Source organism: Penicillium brevicompactum, assembly GCF_028827555.1.
Source record: "Penicillium brevicompactum strain IBT 35665 chromosome Unknown utg000006l_segment0_segment0, whole genome shotgun sequence".
Taxonomy (NCBI): Eukaryota; Fungi; Ascomycota; class Eurotiomycetes; order Eurotiales; family Aspergillaceae; genus Penicillium; species Penicillium brevicompactum.
Genome location: NW_026623209.1, coordinates 4635767 through 4653719, shown reverse-complemented (window position 1 = coordinate 4653719; position 17953 = coordinate 4635767). Strand labels below are relative to the sequence as shown.

Below are 17953 nucleotides of genomic sequence, written 5' to 3'. Positions count from 1 at the left end.
TATGCCCCCATGTCCTAACGTTCCATCTTACATCTTATTTTGTCTCACTCACCCCTCCAGGGCTACAGAGAAAACCAAGCTGTGTCTCTAGACCTCAGATATTGGGTATTCCTTGTGACATGGTTATTGGTTTGTGCATGATGACTCGCCTTTTCGAATGAAAAATTAGAAAGCAGAGTTGAACCCTGACTCACACACCCTTCCAATCAAACTCGCAGTTGGTAATGTCAATCTCACGGCACTGGCACCGGCATTCTCACGATGGTTGGCGTGCCGAAAAGTAAAGGATGCGGGACATGCATTAAACGACGGGTGAAGGTGAGATTCCCCATAAGACGCATGATTCCTGGAACACCTGGCTAATTCCACTTTTACCGACAGTGCGATCTCGCGCAACCTCATTGCTCCCAATGTCAACGATACGGCACCGACTGCCCCGGATACGTGAAGACCCGCAAGTTCATGGACGAAGGACCACAACTACGAACTCGATTCGCGAAAAAGACAGCTCAGCAGTCCGAGTCAATAGATGAATGTATAGCGCCCTCACTTGTTGCACGATCCATGGACAAGCAACAGCCTGTGATCTTCGGTGACTTTGTAATGGCTGCTTTCACGCGTTGGTTCGGACTGAATAAATATCGAGTGCACGTGCCTTGGACGGGATACGTTGCCCAACATGGTGGCAAAAGTCCTGCATTCGACGCAGCGGTATACAGCATGAATTTGGTCTTCATGGGCCACACTCATGTCGACGAGAAGCTCCAACAGTCCAGCCGTGAGATGTACAGTAAAGCACTGCGACTCTTCGGTGACACGATCCGTGACGAGGCGGCCATGAAGTCTCGCGAGAGCGTCAGTATCACGATCGTGCTTAGTCTGTTTGAGGCATACTCGCGCACGAACCCGGACTCGTGGGCACGACACGCCAGTGGTACAGCAGTGCTTATGGCCCATCGAGGTCCAAGCGCTCATCTCACGGGCTTTGACCGCTGCTTGTACCTTTCTTTCAGAAGTTTTATTGTTGCGGAGGCATTTGTCAATGACAAAAAATGCCTGTTCGAGCGACCCGAATGGCAGGCTCACATTCACCAGGTTCGCGGCGAAGATATGACTGATCCACGAGTGGATGGACCCATTGCGCTGTTTATCGATTTGCAGGATCGGATCTTTGTAGAAGTCGTCAAGATCCCGGGCATGCTGTTTCGGTCTCGTCGACTGCAGCAAGAAGCCGAGCCAGAGGATTCGGCGAAACAGGTCTTGAAACAGGTGCTTCGGTGTAGCCAAACGATCAGCACGCTATCGGCTCATCTGCGTCTTGCTGCCGCAGTGCAAAAATACAATTGGCGCAAAACAGAAGACAAGGGAGGCATTGCGTCCGGTAGCAATACCAGATTCATCGGGCCAATTCCATCGACTTTCCCTCAACAATTTGCAAACAGTGTTCTTCATGGGTGCGATATTTGTCTCTTTCTTCTGGATCTGCTGCGGGACTTTCTTCAAGATGCTCAGGCCAGCCATATCTGTCCCAGGGATGACACGACCATCACAATGGACCCCCTCCCGTTCCGACTTGTTTCGAAACTTCGCAACAGCTCCGAGAAAACTGTGGTGCCAAGCGCAGGCGACACTCCGGTCAAAGAGTTGCCGTCCCCAGACAAATGGCTCGATCTTGTTGCGGCATCCATGGGACTAGATGCATTCGATATCATCACATGCGCTAACTAGAGCTCATTATATAGACTGGCTTGCCAGGGAGCAACCTGGGAAGGCTCCTTCGGGCGATTTGTTGGAGCATGAACGACGTTATTAGAATGTCTGCTTTGTATGAATATAGAAGTTGATATAGCTCTTCATCAAACACTCTGGGTCCAAAACTCAATATTTCAAATAAAGTGTCAATAACAAAACACCCGCTCAGTGGTATAAATGGAATAATTCAGGTTTCATGCTAAGTCCACTTCACACGCATCACTTACACCAAATCCTATCTCAAGAGATCTTTCCAATCCTCTTCCTTCCGACATCAAGCTTGGATTTCAATCTGGGAATGTAGTTAGCAAGCATTTCAACAGATCCCAAAGCAAAGGCGTGCACGAACATATCAGTCTCTTCATCAGCCAACTTGAGCAAATCATTCTGGACCTCAAGCTCCTCGTTGATCTGCGTCCCCAGCTCTTTCTGTCGAATGATGATCTTCATCAACTCATCCACGTTCTGATCCTGACTTTGCATCATCTGCCGCTGCAGCTGAAGCACCCCATCATTATCAAGCTCGCGTGTCCGCTCGGTCTCTTTGCCAAGCACTCTGCCCGTCCGAGCCGGCGTTCTTCGTCCACCGCTTGCACCATCTCCTGTCGCATTGCCAACACTCATCAACGCTTCTTTATCCTGTATCGATGCCACGGCGTGGTCAAGTCGACTCTTCGTCGCCATGGCGTGCAAGAGATCTTCCAGGCCGTCTTTTTCTTTGCGCGCATTGATGAGCAGATCCTTGCGTCGGCGGATCTCACCACTGCCTATACTAGATGACGAAGTTGACTCGGATGATTTGTCACCCCGTCCCATATTCTTCAGCCCATCGTCCAAGGTGGTGATGATCGTCCCTGCGCGTACGAGGCTCTTCTTCGCTTGCGCGGAGCTCTCGTGCTGTTTCTGGGGTGTTGTCTCTTGATCTCGACGAGAAAGCTGGAGGCGGGCGTCGTGTAGATGTGACTTCATGTCGCGGTAGCAGTCTAGCCATAGTGTCGGGTCTGTGATTGGTGCGTTTGTCGATGCTGGGTCTGTGATGGCTGCGTGGAGACGAGTGGATGTGTTGGTCGATCCGTTGCCGGCCGATGTGACCGCAGTGGGGAGGTTCAAAAAGGCACGCCACGCGGGGGAGGTCCGCCAGCGGCCTTCGTCGGATTCATTGATCGCTTGAAGGTATTGCTCTAGGCCGTGGCGGCGGTCTTCACGTAGCCGTTCATTTGAGACAGTATTCGAGAACCATGTTTTTGAGGGTAATGGAGCTGGCGGAGGCGCATTAGTCTGGGAGATGAGTGTGCTGTGGAAGGTTGAGAAGTCCGAGTAGCGTTTGGGCACGGTGAACGAGCGGAGCGGGAGGCGGAGGGTGATGTGATAGACGGTGTGGGGTGGAGATGTGTGAGAAATGGTCGTATTCGGAATGGATATCTCAACGGTTGGTGCCATGATTGTGCATTAGATCGAAAGTACCATTGAGGGTGGGAAGTTTGAAGTTGAAGTGCATCAAAGGACGGGAGCCTGAAGAAGTCGAGATCCAACTCCGCATGACGCAAAAAGCTTAGACCAGCACCAAACACCCGACCTGATGAGAATGACCTCTACGGAGTTCATTGGACATAGTCTTGTGAGATAAATTAATCGTACATTTGCTATGGGTATATTGTAAAATATGGCAATATTATCTAAATCCAGGCTTCGCGGGACTCTAGCAGATCGCGTTGGCCAAAGAACTCACCCACCACTGTGAGCACCATGTCGAGTAGAGCGCGAGTTTGTGTCACCAGATATTCTTCTTCGTCGTGGGGTGTCTCGGTGGGCTCATCAATGCTCTGCGGCTGGTCCTGCAAGCGCGCCTTCGATGTATCCACCTCGGATTGCTCTAAGGGTGCATCGGGCATAGCATTTTGCGCCTCTGCAGATCCATCGAAGCTCTGCAATCGCGCTTCCAGTCGTGCTTTGGCTGCTTCCAACTCGTCCGTCTCCCCTGACACATCGGGCATGATGGGCTGTGATATCCCTGTGGCTTCTGGCAAGTCTTCTGGCAAGTCTTCTTGCTTGGTCGGTTCGTCCTCATCGACGGCTGTCTCTTGCGGATCATCCTCCTTCGAGCCATCTCCCTTCAAGTCACCATCTTCTGCATCCTCGGTTGAGACAGACGGCTCAGTCCATTGAGAACGGCTGCTCTCTAACTCCTGTACTTTGCGTAAGATTGTCGCGGCTCGTTTCCCCAAGTTTCGAATCACGCCGACCTCCTCAGTCGTCAGCTGTCCGACCTCGCGACATTTTCCTAGCAGGGCCCAGGCCCAGGCTCCACTGCGCCGAGCGCGCTCCGCGTTCTCACTCTTCACAACATCGGAGATCATTCGCGCTAGTAATTCCAGTGCCTCTAACACACTCTCCATGTCCATGCATGCCACTTGAACCATTTGTGGGTTGACTGCTAGCAGGAGCCGGCGCCATTCTCTATGCGCAGACCCAGAGTTTCGGGGGAGACTGACGGGGTGGGAGGAGTCGAGGGCACGAATGGCCTCAGCGGGCGGGCTGCATCGGAGAGTTGATCTCAAAAGCAGAAACCGATGGCGAAGGAGGTTGTAGTAGGATATTTGCGCAGGGGGATAAAGGTCTTCGAGCTTTGAGGGGGAATGCGCGTTTGCATCTGTAGTTATCGCGGGAGCTATGTAGGCAGACTCCTTTGCGAAGAAGCCGCTCGGCATAGAAGACTTCCTTGCGCTCGGCGGTTCCGAATCATTTTGTTTGCTTGGGCTGGAGTCTTGAGGAGTGGAGGTTTGAGTACTTGCGACGAACAAGGTTGGCAGGGCGTTCGCTTCGGATCTATTGAGCCACGGTCAGTTTGAGCCTGAGCACGGCGGGAGTGAAGTTGGGAAACTTGGTGGGATTTAGCGAAAAGAAAGGCTAGGTGTATTCGAGGTCAAGACATACCGAACCATTCGCAGATATTCCATGCCATCATCCGCTGGACCATAGAAAAGTTCATCGCCGCCGTCGTCTAGGCCGGGGAACGCACCCCTCTGGCCATAGGTGTAATTTTGACGGGGCTGCTCATATTGTTCTGAGGACTCTTCGTTCTCGTGAGAAATCCGAGGGCGTTTAGCAGGAGGGGACGGCATGGTGCCTTTTCTCTTCTCGGGCATAGTCAGTTGAAGGTGTTGAAATCATGGAGAAGCTTGGGCCATCAAGTCGCCATTATTTTGCGTCCGCCTTGCCGATCATGATAAACGTTGGAACGAGGGTGGGTGTGAGAAAGTGTCCAAGTCCGAAGATTGGTAGATGCGACAACAAAATATGAGGCCGAGGCGGTATGTCATTTCGGAGGGCAAAAGATCGGCCGTGGGTTTTGCGACTTGCGCTGGTATTTACACCTATGAAACACCTATCTTTTTAAATGGCTTCCAAATCTAAACATATTTCATTTCATTTGCCATGCCGAAATATATGAGCCGCTCCGAGGCGGGGCTTTCACGATATGTGCCTCTTCCCACCGAAGTCTTGATTCAAATTGCCGGTGCGGTTCTTGATCAGTGGACGGAGGATGATTATCCCACATATCAATCCACACTTCACAGCTTCTGTCTGGTTTCTCGCCAGTGGTACTCGGCCGGCATTGGATCTCTGTACCACCGCCCCCAGCTTGCTCGAGGCAATAGCTATACTCTGTTCGCAAACACTGTATGCCCGCCAGTCCGCTCCAAAGATAAGAGAGTGGACTTGGGGTCACTGGTCCAAGACTTGGATCTTTCAGGCCTGGTCCACCACAGCTCCAATAGTCTTACGGCGCGACTACTGGGTCGGGTCAAGAAAAGCCTCAAAACATTCATTGCCCCGAGGATTTCATTTGCGTATGTAATAAAAAAAAAAGGCCTCTTTCAAACTTCCAACTGACCGTTTCTTCTAGATTCAACAGCCTTGCGCCCATATCAAAATGCAAGGAGCTGACATACCTTTCCCTCGGCCTAGTTGCCGAGACACTTGCACTCTCTGATTTGAGAAAGGCTGTTGTCCACCTCAACAAGCTTGAATCGTTGCAACTACCACCCTCAATGGTGATCACTGAGGATATCTCGGACGATGACTGGCCCCCGAATTTGAAAATACTCGGAGTGGGCGGATGCTTCGATTTGGAGGCGATGCCAACCTTTAAGTGGCCCCCAGCCCTGGAAACTCTCAACTTGGTTGATTGTGAGTACTTGGCGGCGGTTCTAGAAGTGGCCGCCATGAATCAGCAACTCTGTACCTCACTTAAAGAGTTGACCATCCCCTCTTATCACTGTGACGCTCTTGCAGAAGAGCCTCCTGTGGGGTTGAGTCATTTTGTCGCTTTACGATGTCTTCGAATTCCTATTGATGGAATGTTTGGGACTGATATGAGTCCTGTGTTTGATGTATACAATCTTCCCCGGTCCATGCGTGAGCTTGTTCTCACCACGGCGGTCGAGGAAGGATTCTCAAAAGTTGATACCGACGAGATGTGCAAAGTATTGAGAGGGGAGATATCTCAAGTTTGTGGTTTGGGCATGAGCCCAAGCTGCTATAAGCTGATTCCTCGAGCTACTCGAGCTATCATTGACAAGTTGGTATGGGAGAATATTGATGATTGTCCCGAGGATGAGCTGGATAATCTTTTTGATCTGGGACTCTATGTAACTGACGCATAGAGGCCTGCACGGGATATGAGTCTGCTCTCGACATGGTGGCCCATGACAGCTGCTGTTAGAGGAATTCGACATGTATATAACAAGTAAAAATATCCTATTCATATATACAGCTAGTGAAATCTACTTGTAGCACCCTGGTTTCTTACTGACACGTGTGATTGCTAAGGATATCAAGCCTGTTACAGTGTAGTCCGCACCCAGTTCCGTATCATTAGACTGGGCCGATGATAGCTCGGAGAATGGCTTGCCTCCAAATCTAGACGGTCGGAGTGAGCGGATGTGTGACTTGGAGCTCACGCCTCTGGGTATTGTTAAAAGAGTTAGCCATTCTCTCCTATCACTATGACTCTTGCAGAAGAGCCTCCTGCGGCGCTGAGTTATTTAGTCGGTTTATGGAGAGGCCGGGATGGCGCAATGGTAAAATGTAAAACATCTAGTTAACGTGGTTCACGGAAAAGCTAAGGCTTCGGCTTTTTTTTTTTTAAAAAAAAAAAAAAAAAAGGGAAAGAATGAAAAGACTAACAAAGAGAAAGAGAAAGAGAAGATGGAAGAGAAAAAAATAAAAGAAAAATGGGCTTTGGCGTCGATTTGAACACCTGACCTCTCAATACCACCCCGCCCTAAACCACTACACCACAGGACCAAATTTGAAAATTTCCGAAAAAAATATGTGCATTTTGACCTTTGTGTCAAAGAGAGAAAAAAACCGAACGCGGGGGTCGAACCCGCAACCTTGTGATTAGAAGTCACACGCGCTACCATTGCGCCAGCCCGGCTTCTTCACGGAAACCGTAAACTCTTTGGGCGGCCCGGTCCTTGGACTCGAGGACTCGAGGACTCGAGGACTCGATCTGTTCTGGACTCGACATTTGGTGAGCATAGGCATATGACAAGGAACGCCAGTTTTGCAAGCAAAGTGTCAAATACCAGGGTGAAAATCCAGTGCTCGCTGATTTGACAATGCACAATGTAACAACCATGGTAGTGATAAACTTTCATCGTAAGTAGATGTCAGTGGCGGTCCATGTGTGCGCAACATAAGAACCGTGGTAGTGAAAAACCTTCGACGTCGGTACGGGTCATATATGCGCTCTGTTGCATTTGCTAGGCAATTTTGGTTGGTCAGGGTAGCTTACCTATTCAGTTGTGTCAATTGAAGCTACTGACCTGTCCAAAGCTTCCACTGTTGTTCCAAAGTTCGCGTTTTCGGGGAGATGAACGGTTGTGATCGATGACGCCCGATAATTGTAGGGTATCGTATGTGCTCGTTGACAGTGACGGAGGCAAGTGAGGCTCTGTGGGGCCGAAAGGCGAAAGGGTAAATCGGCGCGCCTTTTGGTCAAACCGAGGTAAGGGTAGACCGACCCTGAGGGATTGATTGCGGGGAATCGACGGGTGGGGGACGTGTCAGCCGGTCACCAAGCTGAAAGAGGAAATTGAGGTTGACTTGTGGAGATGATCTCAAAGTGCTCCTCTTGACTTTGACGAGAAAGTGACGTTGCTGTGAGGCTGGCAAAGCTTCATGAAGATAAAGGTCCAACTCAACGGAGAAACTGATGATGAGGAAGGAAAGGAGAGGAAACAAGAAGAGCTATGGATCAAGAGCAAGCATAAATGACAAAGGAAACGAGCAAGCAAGGAAGCGAGTGGAATCATGTGGAAATGCAAGCAAACAAATAAGTATGTGCATGGGAGCGAGGATAGCAAGCAAGCAAGCTGCATATGGACGTGACGAGAGAGGTATCATGTGACGCTTGTAAGCATGGTAGTTGCGACGAATTTGTAGCTGAAAGTGAGGCTCTATGGAATGAGGCTTTCCGGTGAGAAGCCTTTAAATCGGCGATGTGATCATATGTATGTGATAACGATATGAGTCGATGACGTTGAGGTAAGGTAATTCGGACATGCACGGGTGTCCACAGGTATACATAGGGCCCAGTGGGGTAAGGTGATCGATCACGTGCGAGTCAGTATGACGACGATGACAGTCTGGTTGATTTGATCGATCGTATGCGACAATGACGATGAAGCCATTGCAGCGTGAGCGGGCGTAGGGGTCCAGTGGGGCTCAGATCGTCGGATCCGCCCCCCACACGAGGATGTATGCGATGGTCAAAAAACAAGCAGCCACAGTGCGCAACCAAGGGCTCATAACCTTACAGAAAGCAAGACAGGGCTCAGAAGGTCTACGGAGCAAGGAGAATCACAAGCAACGTAGCGGTATGTGTATCTGAGTGTTCTCTCTGTGTGTGTGTCGGGAGAGGGAGAGGGAGACGAAGAGAGGATGGAGAGGGAGAGAAGAAGAAGAGAGAGAGAGAGAGAGAGAGAGAGAGAGAGAGAGAGGAAAGGAGCGAGCAAGTAGAGAGGGAGAAGCCCTGCTTCCCAAATACGAAGTAATCAAGGGCAGACATCTCGAACACCCAGTTCAGTGTCACCAAAGCAAGGTCTTGATGCTCTTTGTCTAGGTATCAATATGACAGTAGCTTACACAGGTCTTGGTAAGTCTCTCAACTTCAACCCAACTAGCATAGCGGATGACCCGGGAGAACTTTCGACAGCCTGCCAACCCGAAGGGTACAAGTCACTCTTGCGTTCGGCTCCCCTCGAGAGGCTGTCTTTCCACCCTTTTCTTTTCTTTTCTTTTGGTTTGTTTGGTTGCTACGAGCTGGTTCCTCGAGCTACTCGAGCTATCGTAGATCATAGATCGTTGTCCTGAGGACCTCGGGAATCGGGATGAGCTGGATCATACTTTCGACGCATATATAGAGATAACAATATCCAGTCTACATCACAGCCACAGCATTTACGTTAAGTTGTCGAGGATTTCAAGACTTTTGCACTGTAGTTACTCAATTAAGCAGTTCGAACTTTGGTATCACGATTCACGACGGAGTACTCCGTAAGGTGACGGCCTTGGCGCGCAGATCGGATAAACAGTCTTGGCAACTTTGGAACGGAACCGGCTGATGACGTATCCCGAGGTCCTTCACTGTACACACTCTCTACGCATACTGCGTTCTCTCCTCTCTCTCCCTTCTACCAGAATGAGACCGCAATTTGCCTTGCGGTCGCTCGGCTTATTACAGCGCCGCCCTGCATGCTCATATCCATCCATTGGCCGCCGTACAATTCAAACAGCCGGTTCTCGGCCGGTCCCGAACTTTGCATTTGCATTTGAGTGAGTCAAATAGCACACGTCCCACATTAGACTGTGACCTGATCTGACGAAATTATGCAGTATTGATGGCGTTCTTCTGCGATCTTCCAAGCCCATCCCAGGTGCCGCCGACTCGCTGGCACTGCTGAAGGAGCAAGGCATTCCTTTCATCTTGCTTACCAACGGCGGCGGCAAACATGAGACAGAGCGCGTCGCTGAGATAAGCGAGAAGCTTCAGGTCCCTTTAGACGTCACCGATATCGTACAGAGCCATTCTCCCTTCGCGGAGCTTGTTAAAGGGCCAGATGAGGCAAGCGCGTTAGAGCACAAGTGTGTTCTGGTTGCTGGTGGTGACGGAGACAACTGTCGACGCGTAGCAGAGCAGTATGTCCAACAACACATTCAATGCCCAAGATTGTCTATTAACATACAGCTCAAGATACGGATTCAAGAACGTTGTTACGCCGGGGGATATCCTCATGGCGAACCCCGCTATTTGGCCATTCTCTAAGAACTTCAGTGATTATTACAAAACGTTCGCTCGACCACTCCCCAGGCCAATCGACCCCAATGATCCCGCAAAGAGCTTGAAAATCGATGCTGTCTTCGTGTTCAATGATCCCAGAGATTGGGCCTTGGACACTCAGGTCATAATGGATCTTCTCCTTTCGTCGCAGGGCCGTATGGGTACCTTGTCTGATAAGAACGGTCGCATTAATCTTCCCAACCACGGTTATCAGCAAGATGGCCAGCCCCATCTCTACTTCTCCAATCCAGACCTGTGGTGGGCCGCCGCTTACCCCTTGCCTCGCTTGGGACAAGGCGGATTCCGAGAGGCTCTCGAAGGTGTCTGGGCTGCGACTACGGGAGGTCCTTCTAAGGGCATCGAGTTGAAGAAGACTGTGATTGGAAAGCCTTACCAGCCAACATACGAGTTTGCAGAACGTCAACTACTTCGCAACCGGCTAAAGACATTTGGCGACTCCGCAGAACTTCCTCCTTTGGAACGGGTATATATGGTTGGAGATAACCCTGAGTCAGATATCCGGGGCGCAAACTCTTACCGCAGCGGCTTTGGCAGTACCTGGCAATCAATCCTTGTTCGGACTGGAGTTTACAGTGGTGGGGATCCTGCATATACGCCTCATACCATTGCGGATAATGTCCACAAGGGTGTTCAATGGGCATTGAAAAGCTCCAAATGGCCTGCTGCTTGATCTGCAGTAGCTTATTGACACTCTAGGCCAATACGGCGGCCAACGTCAACATTTCAGAGACCATTAGTTTTACTGTTTAGCGATAGACATCAATCAGCTCCTATACCTGAGTTCAGCAACGGGCTCAGGCATGAATCTTCTTGTTAATTGTTATTGCTTGGATCTTGATCGGGCATCTATGACCCATAAGTAGCTTTTGTATGCTAGATACATATAAAGGGTACTTTACATCAGGTGACATCCCCTCTTAGGGTTAGGGCTTGGCGTCTCCGGCGGGGTGACTCAGTTCCATCTGCAGCTTGGCTATAGTCGATCAGTCTGTTACTGCTAGTCTTGCCAGTTTCTTGCGATACAGTATCATTGAGGTAGGATACTATATCTTATTTCCGCCACTCGCACGCTCTAATTGCCCCTCGCAGCACCATGGCCGACTCCGAATTGCCCCACCGTCCCAAGCCCGAGGAGACTCAGGATGCCTCCGCGCCCGCCGCGGAAGGTGAGACCAAGAACGCTAGCAAGAACGCCGCAAAGAAGGCCGCCAAGGACAAGATAAAGGCCGAGAAGGCTGCTGCGCGCGCCGCGCAAGAGAAGGCGCAAGCCGCCGCCCAGGATGCCAACGATACTGCTAAGGATTTATACGGCGCTCTCCCCGAGGCTGAGGGTCTCGTTACTGCCACCAAGTTCACCGAGCTCTCCGAGGAGCAATACGAGAAGGAAATCACCGTGGTTGCGCGCGTCGACAATGCGCGTGTGCAGAGTGCTAAGCTTGCATTCCTGATGCTGCGCCAGCAAGGACAGAAGGTGCAGGCTGTGATCGCGGCCGCCGAGCCCATCTCCCGACAGATGATCAAGTACACTGGTGGATTGAACGTCAACTCCATCGTCCAGGTCACCGGTATCGTGAAGAAGCCCGAGATCCCCATTTCCTCCGCCTCCATCCAGAACCTCGAGATCCACATCCGCAAGGTCTACATGATCTCCGAGGCTGCTCAGATGCTGCCCATGCAGGTCAAGGATGCCGAGCGTCCTCCCCCGAGACCACTGACGAGGGTGCCCAGGTTGATGCCGATGGTGCTCCTATCGTTACCCTCAAGACCCGTCTTGACAACCGAGTCCTCGATCTGCAGACCGAGACCAGCCAGGCCATCACCTGGATCTCCAGCGGTGTCTCCCAGCTCTTCGCTGAGTACATGATTAAGAGCGGCTCCCGCTGGATCTCTACTCCCAAGCTGGTCGGTGCCGCCACTGAAGGTGGTAGCGGTGTCTTCGAGGTCAAGTACTTCAAGCGCAACGCCTACCTGGCCCAGAGCCCTCAGCTCTACAAGCAGATGTGTATTGCTGGTGATATGGAGAATGTCTTCGAGATTGCCCCTGTGTTCCGTGCGGAGGACAGCAACACTCACCGTCACTTGACCGAGGTAAGATCTAGAAATCTAAATACATTACCTGCTGTGGCAGATCATGACCGTCGTATCACCTGCTAACTTTACATATAGTTCTCCGGTCTCGATTTCGAGAAGACCTTCCGTGGTCACTATCACGAGGTTCTCGACTTCGCCGAGGACCTCCTCGTCTTCATTCTCACCCAGCTCAAGGAGCGCTACGCCCCCCAGATCGCCACCGTCCAAAAGTCCTACCCCAAGGCCGGTGACTTCAAGCTGCCCAAGGACGGCAAGGCCCTTCGTCTGAACTACATGGACGGTGTCGCCCTGCTCAAGGAGGCTGGCGTCGATGTTTCCGAGCTCGAGAGCTTCGAGAACGACTTCTCCACCGCCATGGAGAAGCAGCTCGGCCAGATCATCCGCGAGAAGTACGACACTGACTTCTATGTCCTCGACAAATTCCCCATGGCCGTGCGTCCCTTCTACACCAAGGCCGACCCCAACGACAAGCGCTTCTCCAACTCCTACGACTTCTTCATGCGTGGTGAGGAGATCATGTCCGGTGCCCAGCGTATCAACGATATCAAGGAGCTGGAAGAGTCTATGCGCGCTAAGGGTCTCGAGCCTAACCAGGAGGGCTTCGAGGACTACCTCAACGCTTTCCGCCAGGGTTGCCCGCCTCACGCCGGTGGTGGTCTCGGTTTGAACCGTATTGTCATGTTTTTCCTTGGCTTGCCTAACGTTCGTCTGGCTTCGCTGTTCCCCCGTGACCCCCAGCGTCTGCGCCCTTGATTTATACCTGCTGAGGCATTGCATATCTTCACAAAAATATAGCCAAAATCAATTTCTTCATTTTCATGTCAATTGTACCCAGTAGCTTCTCAAATTCTTTCTTACTGCGAATTACTACAGTCCTACTCACCTAGCCACCTAGCCGCACAGAATAACAGATGTTGACCACGTGCTGAGTGCCCACCTGGGATGAGAACCAAAGTCTCATCCCTCATCAACCCCATGTCCACGTTCAAGCCTTGGAGTGTACTCGACCACGATGATTCAAATCTAGAGCGAAGAAGCAAAAAAATGACTCAGAAAAGACGTAAATATGATATGATATCTGGAAGAAAAGTTGCATTGACAGGTTTTGAGGGGTGGACGACGCAATCTAACGAACCAAGATACATGAAAAAACACACGCTCTTGTCCCCCCGACCAAAATTAAGCACGTAACGAGGAAGATAGAACAGAGAGATTAAGACACAGAAGCAATGACAGCCGCGGCAACACCCTCCTCCTCTGCGCGGACGGTGATCTTGGTCGTAACACCAGCCTTGCTTGAGTAAGCCATCTTAATCAGGGAAGCGACACGGCCTCCAGAAACGGTCTTTCCGAACAGCTTGAGTGTATGTGTGCTGCTGTTGAGAGCGACGTCGGTGCCCTCGAGGGGTTGCAGTGACAGTGCAGAAATCAGCTGTTCCGTGGCATCTGTAGAGAGAGGTTGTGAGTATTTGTGCGGAAAAATTTCGCGAATATGATACATACCGTTGATACTCTTCATGTTGCTGAGCTGCAAAGTCTCGCTTTCCTCCTCGCCGTTGGCACCAGTCTGTTCCCAGACGTGGTCGAAGCTTCCGGCAAACGTGGGAATAACGTAGTCACTGCCTGTAAGCTCGAGGTCCTCCACCTGGTATTCATCATCGTAGCCACCGTCCTCTACCTCGCCCGTTGAAGGGTCGATTTCTTTGCTGGTGAACTTGAGGTTGTTTGTGAATGAGGTGACGGGAACGCTGTTCTCGCCAGTAAGCTTCTTGAACGCCACATAGACGACGCCAGGCTCGTCAGTAGGAAGCTTGGGGGCGGGAATGATAAAGTCATCTTCCAAAACATCGTCCTCCTCTGGTGTAGCTACCACAGTAACATTCTCGAGAACGGTGTCAGGGAGCGTGTTCTTGATGTCATATTGCACAACAATGTGCTCCTTGAAAATGTGCTTGACGGCCGTGACGACGTACTCGGTCTCGCTCTCGGAAAGTTCGACAGGGGCGGAAGACTTGAGTAAAGTACCGTATGCCTTGATATCGGGGTACTCCAAGAGCTGCTCTGCGTACTTCTGAGTGGCAGAGGCGGTGGCGGCCTCGGCCATACCGCCGGCAGCCTTGCCCTTGGGAGGACCGGTTGAGGGAGCCTTGAGAGTGGGTGTGGCGGATGTGAGCTTTTGTGTCCGCTCTGCTGCCAGAGCCTGCTCTTGGGACACAACGGGAATGGTTGCAACATCGAAAGCGGTGGCGAAAGTCTGCTTATCACCGGACGTCACGTACATGACAAGCTGGTGCTCAAAGGTGGAAAGAGAGTACATGGAGTCTATACCAGTTGGTAAACGAACGTAAAAATGTCTGCTGTGAGTGAGAAAACTTACCATTCTTGATGAAAGCACTAGCTGCCTCATCTTCCTCGCCCATGAGACGAAGGTTGAGCGCGGCACGATCTCTCACCTCGTCATCGGTGTCATCAAGACAACGGGCAAGGAGAACGTGAACACTGGACTTGACTTCGGGATCCTTCTGGCCAACACCAAACTTGGCCAACGCGGTGACAGCAGCAGCGCGTACAATGGCATTCTCCAGTACAACACGGTTGTAGATGTAGCGAATATACTTGGTGGGGTGGGTAGTCTTGGGGCCCTCGGAACCAAGGAGGTGGAGGATTCGAACGGAGAGCTTGGTGAATTCACAGTCTTCAATGAACTCGCACAAGTGGGCAAGGGCTAATATCTCATGTCAGCATCTGAGTTGCAAGGTTGGACGGACCAGGCTACAATCTTACCATCTTCTTTACTTTCGGGGACGAACTTGATCAGATCGAACATGCTTTCGACGACAGTGCGCTTGAACTCATAGCCACCCTCATCGCGAAGGATGCCGCTCAAGAAAACGAGCATACCGGCCTGCTTGCTGGGGAACTTCAAGCACAATGTGCGAATAGCCTCCACGATGGTGACCTTGAACTCATCGGTGATATCGGCCATGAAGCCCGAGATCTGCTTCATCAATCGGTCAACACTAGCCTCATTGCCAGTCTTGAGCAATGTAGTGATGGCGAACGTGGCGATGGAGCGGTTGGAGTTGGAGATGAGGGACTCGATATCGGGGTTGCACACATTGACAACATGTGGCTTGAATGAGGCGAAATTGTGGAGAATACGGATGGCAGCGAACTTGGTGATGGACCGAGGGGAGGAGAGGAAGAGTTGCAGGACGTGAACTGCCTGGGTTGCCTCGGCGTCGGTGACATCGCGCATATCGCAAATAGCCTTGGCGGCCTCAAAGTTGACCATCTCATGCTTGTGACGGAGCCAGCCATCCAGCATCTGCATCATTGGTTTCCGAAGACCTTGGTCCTCTTCGGCCAGCTTGGCGGCCAGACGTACCAGCAGAACCAAAGCAGCCGGGCTCTTAACCACACCCGCGGCGCCGTATTGCTGCACCATCTTGACCAAGGACATCCGGTCGTGGGAACGCATCTGATAAAGGAGACCAATCGCATGGTACTGGGTCATGAAGTTTGAGTTGGAGATGGCGTGGCTCTGAGAGCCCGAGGAGAAACCGAGGAAGCCAGTCGATGACTTTGATGAGGAGGCGGCTTCTTGTGTTTCGCTCTGCCATCTCCGGACAACATCGCGCGCAATGGGGAGGAGGTGGTACGAGGACACCAGGGCGGCGGAGGACACCGAGGGCGTCTTATCAACAATGGCGGTCTTGATCAGTCGCTCGATACCCTGTACTGTGGAGCCCTGTTGTTTGTGTTAGCAATTGTTTAGACTCAAATCCATCTAACTGCCTGCCACTTACATCAATGATGCGGCAGAGCGCTCTGATGGCATTGGCACGGTACAAAACATCGCTTCCCACCGCAGTGTCCTTCATAATGATACTTGTCGACATAATCACATCTTCGGCGGTACCAGACAGCTCCTTCAGGATCAGATACACCATTTGCCGCAATGACGGGTCCTTGTTCTGGAACAGCTTGGAGATTCCGAAGAAGAGGGTGGTGGCTTCATTCGTGGGGAACTGCTCTCCAGTGAAGAGAAGAACAGCGATTTTGGTCAAAAGGGTACGGCATGTTCGCGGGGAGATAGGAGAGGAGTTGAACAGGCGAGCTGGAAGAATAATCGAGTCAGCGTCGGGTTCGTGAAGCGCATACAGGCGCCAGGGGGTATTGTTGATTGCGCACCATCTTGGAATACGGAGGTCCGATCAAGCTTGATCATGACCTGATCCGCGTCTTCGTCTTTCTTCATGTAGCTCATTTTGCCCAGCAGCTGGGATCGCACCCGCAATTAGTTGTTGCTGTCACTGTAGAGAGGTCGAGTGGATGCAATTGGGACACGGGTCGAGTACACAGGATCAGGGTAGGGCGGTGTAGGCGACTACAGCATTGGCATAGCCACCCAATTGGAAAGTAGCGAGAGTCGAGCGAGGAAATAAAAAAGCAAGGAATGAAGAATAGAGGTGACGAATCGTGATCCTCCAGCTCAGAACTGTCTCTTGGGGACAAGTTGAAGGTGGCCTTCCGTGTGTTTGACCCGAACCAAACACTGCAAACAGGTGGCATCATGATTGAAGGCAGCATATTCCTCTCCCCTCACTTTCCCCATATTTGACTGGAGATTCATTTTTCTTTCTGATTACGACTCATAATTTCAATACATTATGCAGGTTGAGGTCGACGAAAGGGAAGACACTGAGTGGTTAGTTCACCGTCACTACACATACCCCCGCTACCTGCAAGGTATAGAATCAACCCAGTGTGCTAACAAATATTTCTCTACAAAACAGGAACGACATTCTCCGCCAACATGGTATCATTCCCGAGAAACCCAAAGACCCAGAACCTCTTATTCAAGAGGCTCTGATTGCTGCGCAGCACAGAGCGCACGAGAACCGTCTCGAAGACAAGGACCTTGACGAGCTGGACGCACTGGAAGATGAGGAAGATGAAGATTTCCTCGCAGGCTACCGGTGAGCTCATGAACACGTTTACCACGCGTCACCTAAGAACCCTGTTGTGTTGACTGTCCGGTCAATTAGTGAGAAACGACTAGCCGAGCTCTCCAAGCTCCAAAAGACCAGCTTGTTCGGCCAAGTGTACCCGCTCCAGAAAGTCGATTACGCCCGCGAGGTCACGGAGGCCTCGAACAGTGCTTTTGTTCTGGTCAACCTCACATCAATGGGCGGCAACGTCGAATCGCGCGTGTTGACCGAGCTTTGGCGGCAATTGGCTACCAAGTTCGGTGATATCAAGTTCTGTGAGATTCGCGCCGATATGTGCATTGAGGGTTACCCGGAGAAGAACACGCCCACAATTTTGGTGTACAAGGATACGGAGATTAAGAGGCAGCTTATCACACTGCAGCAGTTGAAGGGTCCTCGGACCAAGGTCGAAGGTATAAATGATCCTCGGAAGCATGAACGGGTATTTATGAGGTATTACATACTAACGGGCCGTATAGACGTTGAGCGTTTGCTGGTTGACCTTGGTGCATTGAAGGAGAGCGATGTTCGTCTGAAGAAGCGTGACGACGAGGAGGACTACAAGACAGCTGATGACTTGAACGTTGAAGATTATGATGACGACTGGGATTGATTCCCTTGCGATTCGAAAAGTAATGCAAATATCATGCCATATGTGTATAATATGAAAACCAACCGATCCCCGTGAACCGTACCCACGCGATTAACAACGAATTTGTCAAATGGTATATAGTTCCAACGTTTC

The 17953-nt window shown here is 51.2% G+C and overlaps 8 protein-coding genes across 8 annotated transcripts; 5 read left to right on the top strand and 3 right to left on the bottom strand.

The window, feature by feature from the left end:
• Positions 1-462: 462 nt before the first annotated feature.
• Positions 463-1728, top strand: N7506_009980 (uncharacterized protein; the record flags this gene model as incomplete). Its single annotated transcript, XM_056959273.1, has 1 exon — positions 463-1728. The coding sequence occupies one exon, from the start codon at positions 463-465 to the stop codon at positions 1726-1728; it is 1266 nt and encodes a 421-aa protein (XP_056808663.1).
• Positions 1729-1992: 264 nt separating this feature from the next.
• Positions 1993-3192, bottom strand: N7506_009979 (Qc-SNARE protein; the record flags this gene model as incomplete). Its single annotated transcript, XM_056959272.1, has 1 exon — positions 1993-3192. One exon carries the CDS (start codon positions 3190-3192, stop codon positions 1993-1995), a length of 1200 nt encoding a protein of 399 aa, XP_056808662.1.
• Positions 3193-3428: 236 nt separating this feature from the next.
• N7506_009978 (SIP1 domain-containing protein) lies at positions 3429-4898 on the bottom strand (the record flags this gene model as incomplete). Its single annotated transcript, XM_056959271.1, has 2 exons — positions 3429-4578; positions 4687-4898. The coding sequence occupies 2 exons, from the start codon at positions 4896-4898 to the stop codon at positions 3429-3431; spliced, it is 1362 nt and encodes a 453-aa protein (XP_056808661.1).
• Positions 4899-5187: 289 nt separating this feature from the next.
• N7506_009977 (F-box domain protein) lies at positions 5188-6419 on the top strand (the record flags this gene model as incomplete). The annotated part of the gene is made up of 2 exons (XM_056959270.1): positions 5188-5603; positions 5660-6419. The coding sequence occupies 2 exons, from the start codon at positions 5188-5190 to the stop codon at positions 6417-6419; spliced, it is 1176 nt and encodes a 391-aa protein (XP_056808660.1).
• A 3044-nt stretch (positions 6420-9463) lies between these two features.
• N7506_009976 (putative HAD superfamily hydrolase) lies at positions 9464-10793 on the top strand (the record flags this gene model as incomplete). Its single annotated transcript, XM_056959269.1, has 3 exons — positions 9464-9597; positions 9658-9960; positions 10016-10793. 3 exons carry the CDS (start codon positions 9464-9466, stop codon positions 10791-10793), a joined length of 1215 nt encoding a protein of 404 aa, XP_056808659.1.
• A 423-nt stretch (positions 10794-11216) lies between these two features.
• On the top strand, positions 11217-12967 carry dps1 (putative aspartyl-tRNA synthetase Dps1; the record flags this gene model as incomplete). Its single annotated transcript, XM_056959268.1, has 3 exons — positions 11217-11801; positions 11852-12211; positions 12290-12967. 3 exons carry the CDS (start codon positions 11217-11219, stop codon positions 12965-12967), a joined length of 1623 nt encoding a protein of 540 aa, XP_056808658.1.
• A 460-nt stretch (positions 12968-13427) lies between these two features.
• N7506_009974 (coatomer subunit gamma) lies at positions 13428-16484 on the bottom strand (the record flags this gene model as incomplete). The annotated part of the gene is made up of 6 exons (XM_056959267.1): positions 13428-13660; positions 13718-14536; positions 14592-14939; positions 14999-15965; positions 16024-16334; positions 16379-16484. 6 exons carry the CDS (start codon positions 16482-16484, stop codon positions 13428-13430), a joined length of 2784 nt encoding a protein of 927 aa, XP_056808657.1.
• Positions 16485-16887: 403 nt separating this feature from the next.
• N7506_009973 (phosducin family protein) lies at positions 16888-17821 on the top strand (the record flags this gene model as incomplete). Its single annotated transcript, XM_056959266.1, has 4 exons — positions 16888-16925; positions 17014-17196; positions 17266-17621; positions 17688-17821. 4 exons carry the CDS (start codon positions 16888-16890, stop codon positions 17819-17821), a joined length of 711 nt encoding a protein of 236 aa, XP_056808656.1.
• Between the last annotated feature and the right edge of the window lie 132 nt (positions 17822-17953).